This window comes from Piliocolobus tephrosceles, chromosome 9 (assembly GCF_002776525.5).
Source record: "Piliocolobus tephrosceles isolate RC106 chromosome 9, ASM277652v3, whole genome shotgun sequence".
NCBI classification, from domain to species: Eukaryota; Metazoa; Chordata; class Mammalia; order Primates; family Cercopithecidae; genus Piliocolobus; species Piliocolobus tephrosceles.
The window spans coordinates 44,899,397-44,912,515 of NC_045442.1; the positions used below are offsets into that span (position 1 = coordinate 44,899,397).

At 34.8% G+C, this 13,119-nt stretch overlaps 1 protein-coding gene across 1 annotated transcript in view; it reads right to left on the reverse strand.

The window, feature by feature from the left end:
• Window positions 1–6,150: 6,150 nt before the first annotated feature.
• LIPK (lipase family member K) overlaps window positions 6,151–13,119 on the reverse strand; it is a 29,142-nt gene continuing 22,173 nt past the window's right edge. Inside the window, exon 9 of the mRNA XM_023225154.1 lies at window positions 6,151–6,390. Coding sequence (XP_023080922.1) covers window positions 6,151–6,390 — 240 coding nt within the window. The remainder of the gene's footprint in view (window positions 6,391–13,119) is intronic.

A 13,119-nucleotide genomic window follows, 5' to 3' on the forward strand; every position in this document is an offset into this window, starting at 1 on the left:
GGAAGCACTATGTTATTATTATTAATATTGATTTGTTACCTTGACTTAATATGGAAATAGCACAAATATAGTTCAATTTCACAGATCTTTACAGATTGTAGATTAGCTCAAATCTTAAAAGAGTTTCTACATCATTGACTCATATTCCTTCCTCAACTTTGAGTTATTTGAATAATTGGGAAAATTCTTGTAATTCTTTTGTTTGTAAAGAAACAAAGTAATGTCAAAGAAATAAAGCTGAACTTTCTCCCAATGCTCCATCATTCTTCCTATATAAGCTTGCTATTTTAATATGTATTTATTACTGAATATTACATATTTTCTATATTATGTATCATTCTACAATATTAATAATATATTCTATATTACACATTTTCTATATGATAAAAGTATATAAGAAATATATAATGTTATAATGTTTCTATTATATTTTTCAATACTCATACTGAAATTAATTTAAATGAATAAATTAAAACTTGTTCCTTGGCCCTGTGAGATACAAAATGGTAGCCCCTACTCTCTAGAAGCTCAAATTTTTCCGTTTTTTGTTTTTTTTTAAAATAAAATTAGATGATAGTGTAGCTAGAAAAGGGTAACCTCTCAGAAGGCATGTGGTATTTTTGAAATCTTGGTCCAAGTATCATATTACAGCCTAAGCTAACTGCTTAATGACGGCTACTCATTCAATTATGAAGATGGTGGAACACACATGGTTGAACATAGATCCTTGACTTTGGGATCTATCTGTAAAAGTGATTACTATTTTTCTTCCAATGTCCTATTCAAAACACATTTGCTATTACAGTGTGGTTATCTTTTTGCTTGTTGGATTGCTTCTTTCTCCTCAAAGGCTGCTTTTTCAAATTTTCTCTTGAAAATAACTCAAAATTAAAAAGGTTAGGCCATAACCAGCAAAATAGAAACTAGTGAGAATTTTGAAAAAATAAATAATTTGAACCTCACACTTTTGAGACAAATTTCACCCTACAGTAAAAATTGTGCATGAACAAGAACCTGGATTTTGTCTGTTGCTCACTAGGTAATTTATCTAATTTATTTTGCATCCTAAAATTCAAACATTGCTCAATAGAACCATAAGTGTCCATAAGTATATGTTTGTGTGTAAAATTATTAATTAGCACACTTTTGCTTAAGAGAAAATACATTATATTTTAAAATTTCATCTCTTTACTCATAAAGCAAAGTTGGCAATGTTCATAATTTCTACAAGAAACAGTGTAGTTTTTGAGATTACGTATTAGAGTAGAACGTGCTTTCTTTTAGTGTCAGTGAAAATGAATCTCTGTTTCAGTGCTGTCTATAGTACATCCATCTTTAAAAACACTAATGGCTATGATAGAGAGAAGAGAGAAGTGACAAAAAGGCCTATCAATCATAGTTAACTAAAATATTAAAGATTTTTGAAGAAGCCATAATAAGTGTATTGAGCACACATCCATCCCAACTCAAAGTGTTCAAAGGAAAGATGACTTACATTTAAAGAGAAATTATTGCCAAGAGTGCCGGCAGCTGTCCTTGATAACATCCATGTTCTGGAGTGGTAGGATCAGGACCATCCACCTTTGTGACAAAGGTCAAATCCTTGTGAGAATGAAGAGGATGGGCCATACCATTGAATATGAGGAAAATTATATCATTTTCCTGCCCCAGGCAGATTTACCCTCCTCACTTCCTGCTTAATATACAGCATGTATGTATGGTATTCTCTAGAGCTCATTTTGTATTTGAATTTCTGTAGGAGGTATATTCAAATGTAGATTCTTAAAAAAAAAAAAAAAAAAAAGACAGGACACTTAGCTAGACATTCAAGTTGGATCTAGTTTTAATTTGTCTTATCCAACTTGCAAGAGTAAATAAATGATGATTGGAATGTGCAAAGAGGTAACACTGTTGTTTTGATATATGCTCCTGTTTTCTTCCTGAGTTAATATTCTATTTTGAGTTACTATTAAATCACCTTCAAATCTCGCCAGCACCCCTGAAAGTAGATAAATGGTTTTTAATGTTGGAGTTTCTTGATTTCACTCCTCCTCTAATCACCATCACCATCAAAAATTTTTGCTGAGTGAGTGAATGAGTGATTGAATAGATGATTCTGGAAGTCCAGAGAATGCAGCTTAGTTACTGAGGAATACTAATAATGTTATTATAAATAATAATAGTGAATTATTTATTATTTATTAAGTACTTAGTATGTGTCAGGTATTTTACTTTGATATGCTACCAACTTGGCTATAAATTCCACTGGCTTTCTTTGCTGTTACAAAGGAAATTTTTCTTAACATTACCTGCTAAATTTAATAGAAAATAGGAAATTCACAGGAAAAATGAAATCTTGTCCTGTTTTTTAACTAAATTGGAAGAGATACATTGCTATTTACAGATTGCAAAGCACACGAATGCAATTTAAAAATGCTACCTGATAGTTTTTCTCTTCTTCAGCCTCCAAATTATTCTTAAACCTAGTAACCACTGTAGCACAATCTGATATCTTTTACACATGTATTCTTGCATTTTTCCATCCATTTAAAAAAATCTTATAAATGCAGAGTTATTGCATTTTCCTAGAAATAACCAGAATTTTTAGGGGATAGTTAACTTACTCTTTTCACTATCTTAGCATGGTCCAATAGAAATATAATGCGAATTAGGTATTTAATTTAAATTTTCTAATGCCCACATTTTTAAAAAGTATAAAAGGTGAAATAAAATTTAAAAATACATTTTATTTAAACCAATATGTTCAAAATATTATTTCCACATATAGTCAATATCATTATTAGTGAAATATTTTCTGATACGATTTGGCTGTGTCTCCACCCAAATCTCATCTCAAGGGAGAGACCTGGTATGAGGTTATTGGATCATGGGGGTGGTGTCCGTCATACTGATCTCGTGATATTGAGTGAATTCTTATGAGATCTGATGGTTTCATAAGTGTCTGGCGTTTCCCCTGCTTGCACTTCTCTCTTGTCTGTCACCATGTAAGACGTGTTTGTTTCCCCTTCCACCATGAGTGTAAGTTTCCTTAGGCCTCCCCAGCCTTGTAGAACTGTGAGTCAACTAACACCTTTCCTTTATAAATTACCCAGTCTCAGGAAGTTCTTTTTTCTTCACATCATAGCTATTATCATCATTTAAAATCACATATGTGATCTTATCTTTTAAGTATTCTTGAGAATAAGACTTCAATGATTTTGTTTTCAAAATCCTCTGAGTGGCTAGGAGGGCCTAAAACCAGACTCTGCTTATCCCTTTGAGCTCATCTCACCCCATTCTGTCTTTGACTCCTTGGGCTTCTTTAATTTTCTTAATTTAGCCTAGCTCCTCGCCACCTGAGGTAGTCCCCTACCTGTATTATCTGGCAGATGTCATGGATATCAGCCAAAATTTCATGTCTTCAGAGACTTCCCTGTCCACCCTGGTGAGGTGTAATTTTTGATGGATTCATCACACTTATTAAATTAAAATTAAAGGTTTAAGTATGTAAATTAGTATAGGTTGAACATTCCTAATCCAAAAATCTCAAATCTGAAATGCTCCAAAATCTAAGACTTTTTGAGCACTGTAATGCCACAAGTGAAAAATTCTACATCTGACCTCATATGATAGGTAACACTCAAAACACAGTCAAAACTTTTGTTTCATCCATAAAATTATTTAAAATGCCATACAAACTTACTTTCAGCCTATTTGTATAAAGCTTATATGGAACATAAGTGAATTTTATGTTTAGACTTGGATTCCATCCCTAACATATCTTATTATGATATGCAAATACTCCAAAATCCAAAATATGTCTGGTCCCAAGCAAATTGGATATAGGATACTCAAACTATAGCTGTATAGTATCTGATATTTTTATTACTCTGAGCACCACTTGGGCAGGAACAGTGTTTTCCTTATCATTCTTCTTGTTCTGAATGACTAGTTTATAATATATACTTACAACATTAAAGCATAAAGGTTAAAAGTTTGGTTACCTAAAGTCAAGGTTTCAGAGTTCAGAGAACTAATATTTTAGAGCAAGTTGCCCAGTATCTCTAAATTTCAGTTTCCTAATCTGTAAAGAAGAGATAAGAATGATACCATATTATAAGGCTATCATGAAGATTAAATGATACAATTCATGTAAAATGCTTACACTATTATTTCCCTATGAAAAAGGCTCAGCGAACTTGAATGATTGTGGAGGGGATGATTTTTGTCAAGCCATATACTTCTTTTTTTCCATGTACACCAAGCAACAGTTTCATACTAGAATTTCCCATGTGTTTTATTACAGGAAAAGAAAACACTAGTCTGGCCAAATTACAGTTTTTGATAAAAATTATAAACATGTGTTTTGTTTTATGTTCTGCATCTCCTTGTACATTTCAGTTGCATGAATCAGCATGTGTAAGTGCAGTCATTTCTGGGGCAGTGACAAGATCAGTGTCAGGATATGCCAGTCTAATATGCCATAGTCACCAAAGAGGTGTCTCCCTGTGAAGCCTTTGGTGCCCTGCCAGCCTGCCTTCCCCTGCCAAGACTCAGATATCCTTTAATACCCTCCCCATCATGTCTACAGCCCCCTTATTTATGCCAGGAAATTCCTCATAAATGAGTCTTAGCCAAGTTTATATTAATTACATGTTGTAAAATACCCCAATTTCTGCAGGGCCCAATCAAGTGCTTCATAACACTTGACACTCCCAGTCACCAAACATATATTCATTGATCATTGACTCTGTGCCTGAGTGATTGTTTTCCAACCCTATATAAAGAAATAAAAACCAATTCAGCAATCAGCAATGCAAAATTCAATGTCTGGCATTCAATATAAAATTATTAAGCATGCAATAAAGCAGGACCCATAAACAGGAGAAAAATCAATCTATAGAACAAATTCTCCAATGACAGAGGTGACTGAATTAGCAGAAAATATGTGAAAATATTTTTAAAAATATATTTACTCAAGAATTTAGATCTATCAAACTTTTAACCACAGAGACAGAATAATAATTACCATCTTATATTAATATTATATATAATTTTATTATAACATATCATATGCAGTATATTACATATTTATTATACATTGTTATCTAATCTTTAATACATCATAATTATATTTTAATATATTATATATAATATAATTATAAATTATATATCATGTTATATAATATAATCAAATATATAATTAATGTAATTATTATACAATAATAACAAATAGTAGTAGTAGTTTACTATTGCTGATAACAAATTACCACAAACTTAGCAGTTTAAAACAATATACATTTATTATCTCACATTTCTGTGGGTCAGTAGTCCAGACATGGTATAACTGGGTCCTCTGCTCAGGATCTCCCCAGGTTACCACCAAGGTGTTGACCAGGATGCTTGCGCAATGGAGGGTTACTAGGGAAGAATGGGCTTCCAAGTTTATTCAGGTTTGGGCAGAGTTGATTTTCTTGTGGTTATGTGACTGAAGGCCTTGGTGTTTTGCTGTTTTATCAGCTGGAGGCCACCCTCAGGTTCTAAAAGCTATGCTCAGTTCCTTGTAAGGCAGTTTTCTCAACATATCTGTTTATTCCAGCAAGCTAACAAGGAGAATCATTTGCTCCAATCTACTAAGATGATGTGCAGTGGCATGATCTTTGCTCACTGCAACCTCTGCCTCCCGGGTTTAAGTGATTTCCCTGCCTCAGCTTTACAAGAAGCTGGGATTACAGGTGTGTGCCACCATATCCAGCTAATTTTTGTATTATTAGTAGAGACAGGGTTTCACCATGTTGGCCAGGCTGGCCTGGAATTCCTGACCTCAAGTGCTCCTCTAGCCTCAGCCTCCCAAAGTCCTGGGATTACAGGCGTGAGCCACCAAGCCTGGCCGACTTCTTGTATAATGTAATCAGGATTGACATCTTATCACCTTTGCCATATGACATAACCTAATCAAGGGTGTGACATCTTACACCTTTGCCAGCTCTGTTGACTTGAACAAAGTCTCATATCCCACCCATGTTGAAGGGGAGGAGATTATACAAAGGCATAGATACTAGAAGATGGAAATCACTGGGGATCATTCTAGTGTCTGTTCATCTCATTATTATTATGAAAATCCACTCGCTTAGAGAAAGGAAAGTACATTTAATTTTGTAAATATGCCTCCATCAATCTAATTAGGTCTTGATAAATTTCCTGAGGTGCATCCTCTCCAAGGTAAAAATCCACATGATTGTAGTGTGGAATCAGCTTGTAATAAATAAGGTTGGCAATTTGAGGAAGTAAATTTTTGACATCCTTGGGATCAGCCACAATGTCCTGTCCACCATTCCATATTGCTGTTGGAACTTCCACCTTAGTAATGTTGTATAAAGGAGGTGTAAGCTAAATGCAATAAAAGAGAGAGAAAAAAGTTTTTACAGAAAATTACATTGTAGAAGTAACATTAACTATCAGCTGTTGAGCAAGTTCTTTAAATGCTACAAGTGTACAATTAGTTTACACTTAATGGTATATAAACATTAAAATGTTAAAAATACTTGAAACCACTTTTGTGCACCAATATGAATTGTGAATTGAAAAAACAATGATTGTATTTCTGACTTGCACGTTTGGGAAAGTAAGAAAAGATTCTGGAGGAAGAGGGTTCTTTTTTCCATGGGGGTCATCTTTCTAGTCAGCATTTGATCTCAGAATGTGACCTTTTCAAGCAAAATGTCGGATAGGATAAATATCCTTGCTCCTAGGCACAAATCTGGGCTCAGCGGCATTATTAATATTTGGGAATCAGCAGACTCTTCAGGGAGCTTTGAGACCAATGCATGAAAGACATTTGAAGTGTGATGTTAAAAAGGAGTCAGTCTATTACAAATAACTAGTGACGATAGTACTCTATAAACTCTCAACAAATTTTCCCTTACTGCTTCTTTCTTGTATTGATTCAACACAATATCCGGTCTCGGTAACCAGGTCTGGCCAGTTCGTCCTCCATTCTTCAGGCCACAGTGATTGTATGAGAGATAGGCATGTGACTAAAACTGGGCCAGAGGCGTCTCTAGAATGCTTTGCCATAGCCATTGAGAATATAGTATCTTTTGGTGGAGGTTGGGGTGAAGGGGCCGTTGGAAAAACTATATGAACTAAGTACATCTAGTCACCACTGTTTCCTCACAAGAGACAACCATATTCTGAAATAGTGTGTGTGTGGCATATCCCTACCCCACTCCTGCCGCGTACATCTAACTATAGCAGCTGTGGAGAAAAGTCAGATGTTTCACAAGAGTTAGAATTGAGTTATACATTTTCATTATTATAGTTGTTATAGTAGTTGTTATGGTTACATTAAAAATTCCTACATTAAAAAATTTTTGGCTGGGCATGGTGGCTCAAGCGTGTAATCCCAGCACTTTGAGAGGCTGAAGCAAGAGAATCACTTGAGCCCAGGAGTTCAAGATCAGCCTTCACAACATAGTGAGACCCTGACTTTATTTTTAAAGGTAAAAGAAAAAAGAAAGAAAAACAAAAGATTTTTTTCCCCAAATTTCTACATTCTAGATTTGAAAAACCCAAGTATCATTGAAGACTACTTTTTCAGTTTAAGCTCAGTCTATCGGCAAGAAGCCAAAATCATTATTGGATTTCCTCACACATTTGGCAATAAAATAACAATAACAACAATACACATTTCCCTTTAATATAAAACTTTCTCTAAAAGTTTTCATAGATTTGGTGACACACCAGATCGAAAGTAGTACTATTTGCTAGGGAATGGTGTGCCCTGGCAGATACTACTACTTCCTAAAAATGATACTTCTTACTTATATATTTAATGATCCAAATAATGGTATTTTTAAAGTGGCTAGTAAATGACATCCTAAAGAACTATTAGACAGTCTTAGTTATTAAACATAGATAAGAAGTCAGAGAATATACTTTAAAAACAAACATGTTTTTTGTTTGTTTGTTTGTTTCTTGTTTTTTTTTTTTTTTTTTTTTTTTTTTTTTGAGAAGGAATAAGTGTAGTGGAGAAGACTAGACTTTAAAATCCAGGAATCCTGGGTCATATTTTGGTTGATTTTTTTCCCCTTCCAACTTCTATTTTAGATTCAGGGGGTATATGTGCAGGCTTGTTACATAAGTAAATTGTGTATCATGGAGATTTGCTTACAAATGATTTTGTCATCCAGGTAATGAGCACAGTACCCAATAGGTAGTTTTTCAGTCCTCACTCTCCTCCCAGCCTCCATCCTAAAGCACGCCCCAGTATCTATTGTTCCCCTCTTTGTGTCCCTGTAAACTCAATGTTTAGCCCCTACTTATAAATGAGAGCATGTGATATTTGGTTTTCTGTTCCTGTGTTAATTTACTTAGGATAATGGCCTTCACCTGCATTCACATTGCTGCAAAGCACATTATTTCATTCTTTTCCATGGCTACGTAGTATTCCATGTTGTATATGTACCACATTTTCTTTATTCAGTTCACCTCTTATGGGCATCTAGATTCCATGTCTTTGCTATTGTGAATGGTGCCACGATGAAATACGGGTACATGTGTCTTTTTGATAGAACAATTTATATTCCTTTGAGTATATACCTAGTAATGGGATTCCTAAGTCAAATCACAGTTCTGTTTTAAGTTCTTTGAGAAATTGTCACATTGCTTTCCACAATGGCTGAATTAATTTACATTCCCACCAGTGGTGTATGTGCATTCTCTTTCTCTACAACCTCACTAACATCTGTTATTTTTTGACTTTTAAATAATAGCCATTCTGACTGGTGTAAGATGGTATCTCATCATGGTTTTGATTTTCATTTCTCTAATGATTATTGATATTGACCATTTTTCATATGCTTATTGGATGCATGTATGCCTTCTTTTGGGAAGTGTTTGTTCATGTACTTTGCTCACTTTTTAATGGCGTTGTTTGGTTTTTCCTTGTTTGCTTAAGTTTCTTATAGATTTTGGAGATTAGATCTTTGTCAAATGCATAATTTGAAAATATTTTCTCTTATTCTTAGGTTGTCTGCTTACTCTAATAGTTTCTTTTGCTATTCAAAAGCTCTTTAATTTAATTAGATTCCACTTGTCAACTTTTTGTTGTTGTTGTTACAATTACTTTTGGCATCTTTATCATGAAATTTTTGCCAGGTCCTATGTCTAGAATGGTATTTCCTAGGTTTTCTTTTAGGGTTTTTATAGTTGTAGGTTATACATTTAAGTCTTTAATCCATCTTGAGTTATTTTTTGTATACGGTAAAAAGAAGGAGTCCAGTTTCAATCTTCTGCATATGGCTAGCCAGGTATCTCAGCACCAATTATTGAATAGACAGTCCTTTCCCCATTGCTTGTTATTGTCAACTTTGTTGAAAATCAAATGATTGTAGGTATTCAACTTTATTTCTGGGTTCTCTAACCTGTTCCATTGGTCTACATATCTGTTTTTGTACCAATATCATGCTGTTTTGGTTACTGTAAACTTGTAGTATAGTTTGAAGTCAAGTAATGCCTCCAGCTTTGCTCTTTTTGTTTAGGATTGCCTTGGCTATTCAGGCTTCTTTTGGGTTTCATATGAATTTTAAAATAGTTTTTCTAATTCTGTGTCAGTTGTCATTTGTAGTTTGATAGGAATAGCATTGAATCTGTAAATTGATTTGGACAGTATGGCCATTTTAATGATATTGATTCTTCCCATCCATGAACATAGAATGTTTTCCCATTTGTATCATCTGTGATTTCTTTGAGCAGTGTTTTAAAGTTCTCATTGTAGAGGTCTTTCATTTCCCTGATTAGCTGTATTCACATTTTACTCTTTTTGTGGCTATTGTGATTGGGATTATGTTCTTGACTTGGCTCCCAGCTTGGACATTGTTACTGATTTTGTTATGTTGATTTTGTATCCTAAAACATTACTGAAGTTATTTATCAGTGTAAGGAGCTTCTAGAATGAGACTATGGGGTTTTTTAGATATAGAATCACATCATCCATGAAAAGAAATAGTTTGACTTCCTCCCTTCCTTTTTGGATGCCATTTATTTCTTTCTCTTGTGTAATTGCTCTGGCTAGGACTTCCAGTACTATGTTCAATAGAAGTGGTGACAGTGGACATTCTTGTCTTGTTTCAGTTCTCAAGGGGAATGCTTCAAGCTTTTGCCTGTTCAGTATTATGTTGGCTGTGGGTTTGTTATAAATGGCACTTATTATTATTTTCTTTTCTTTTTTTTTTTTTTTGAGACAGAGTCTTGCTCTGTTGCTTAGGCTGGAGTGCAATGGCGCTATTTCGGCTCACTGCAACCTCTGCCTCCTGGGTTTAAGCTATTCTGGTGCCTCAGCCTCCCAAGTAGCTGGAATTACAGGTGCCTGCCACTACACCCAGCTAATTTTTGTATTTTTAATAGAGATGGGGTTTCATCATGTTGGCCAGGCTAGTCTCAAACTTCTGACCTCAAGTGGTCCGCCTGCCTCAGATGGGATACAGGTACAGAATGTGCAGGTTTGTTACATAGGTGTACATGTGCCATGGTGGTTTGATGCTCCTATTGACTCATTCTCTAAGTTCCCTTCCCTCACCATCCAACCCTCAATAGGCCCTGGTGTGTGTTGTTCCCCTCTCTGTGTCCATGTGTTCTCATTGTTCAATTCCCACTTATGAGTAAGAACATGTGGTATTTGATATTCTGTTCCTGTGTTAGTTTGCTGAGGATGATGGCTTCCAGCTGCATCCGTGTCCTGGCAAAGGACATTATCTCATTGGCTGCATAGTACTATGACTGCAGAGTATTCCATGGTGTATAGGTACCACATTTTCTTTATCCAGTCTATTATTGATTGGCGTTTGGGTTGGTTCCATGTCTTTGTTATTGTAAACAGCACTGCAGTAAACATACATGTGCATGTATCTTTATAGTAGAATGATTTAGATTCCTTTGGGTATATACCCAGTAATGAGATTGTGGGGTCAAATGGTATTTTTGATTCTAGATCCTTGAGGAATAGCCACACTATCTTTCACAATGGTTGAATTAATTCACATTCCCACCAACAGTGTAAAAGTGTTTCTATTTCTTCACAGCCTTGCCAGCATCTATTGTTTCCTGACTTTTTAATAATCGCCATTCTGACTGGCATGAGATGGTATCTCATTGTGGTTTTGATTTGCATTTCTCTGATGATCAGTGATGTTGAGCTTTTTTTCATATGTTTGTTGGGATGGCTCTTATTATTTTGAGGTAAGTTTCTTTGGTGCTTAGTTTGTTGAGGGTTTTTAACGTGAAGGGATGTTGAATTTTCTTAAGAGTCTTTGCTGTGTCTATTGAGATAATCTTGTGGTTTTTGTTTTTATTTCTGTTTATGTGATGCCTCAAACGTATTGATTTGCATATTTTGGACCAACTTTGCAACCCAGGAATAAAGCCTACTTGATTGTTGTGGACTATCTTTTTGATGTGTTGCTGTATTAGGTTCACTAGTATTTCATTGAGAATTTTTGCATATATGTTTATCAGGGATATTGGCCTGAAGTTTTCTTTATTTGTTGTGTTTCTGCCAGATTTTGGCATCAGAATGATGGATGCTGGCTTCAGAAAATGAGTTATAGAAGAGCCCCTCCTCCTCGATTTTTTGGAATTATTTCAGTAAGATTGGCACCAGCTAGCTCTTCTTACATGTATAGTAAAATTCGACTGTAATTCATTCTGGTCCAGGACTTTTTCTGGTTGGTAGTGTTTTAGTACCGATTCAATTTTGGAACTTGCTATTGATCTGTTTATGGTTTCAATTGCTTCCTGATTTAATCTTTGGAGGTGTTATGCTTCCCAAAATTTATGCATTTCTTCTAGATTTTCCAGTTTGTGTGTGTAGAGGTGATAATGATAGTCTGTGAGGAATTATTGTATATCTGTGGGGTGGTGGTAATGTCCCCATTGTCATTTCTGACTATGTTTATTTGAATCTTCTCTCTTTATTAGTCTAGCTAGCAGTCTATCAATTTTATTTATTCTGTCAAGGAACCAACTTGTGATTTTGTTGATCTTTTGTATGTTTCTTTGCATCTCAATTTCATTCAGTTAAGCCGTGATTTTGGTTATTTTTTCTTCTGCTAGCTCTGGAGTTGGTTTGCTCTTGTTTTTCTAGTTTCTCTAGGTGTGATGTTAGGTTGCTAATTTGAGATATTTCTAACTTTTTGACGTGGGTGTTTAGCACTATAAGCTTTCCTCTTAACACTCCTTTAGCTGTGTCCCAGAGATTCTGGTATATTGTATCTTTGTTTTCATTAGTTTCAAAGAATTTCTTGATTTCTGCCTGTATTTCATTATTTACCCAAAAGTCATTCAGGAGAAGGTTGTCTATTTTCCTTATAATTGCATGGTTTTGATGGATCGTCTTGGTATTGGTTTCTACTTTTATTGTACTGTGATTCATGAGTGTACATGCTATAATTTCAGTTTTTGTTTAATTTATTGAGAATTGCTTTATGGTTGAGTGTGTGGTCGATTTTAGAGTATGTGCCATGTGCACATGAGAAGAGTATGTCTTCTGTTGTTGTTGGGTAAAGTGTTCGTTCTCTAGATGTCTGCTCAGTCTATTTGGTTAGGTATCAAGTTTAGGTCCCAAATATCTTTGTTAGTTTTCTGCATCAAAGATCTGTCTAGTACTGTTAGTGGGGTGTTGAAGGCTCTCACTATTGTCGTGTGGTTATCTAAGTCTCTTTGTAGGTCTCTAAGGGCTTGTTTTATGAATCTAGGTGCTCCTGTGTTGGGTGCGTATATATTTAGGATAGTTGTCTTCTTGTTAAATTCAACCCTTTATCATTATTCAATGCCCTTCTCTGTTCTTTTTGATAATTGTTTATTTAAATTCTGTTTTGTCTAAAGCAATATTAGCAACCCCTGGTCTTTTTTCTTTTCCATTTGTTTGATAGATATTTCTCCCTCCCTTTTCTTTGAGCCTACAAGTGTCATTGCATGCAAGATGGGTCTCATGTAGGTAGCATACAGTTAGGTCTTGCTTCTTTATGCAATTTGCAATTCTTTGCATTTTAAGTGAGGCATTTAGCCTGTTTGCATTCAAGGTTAATACCGATATATGTAGATTTGATCCTGTCATTGTGT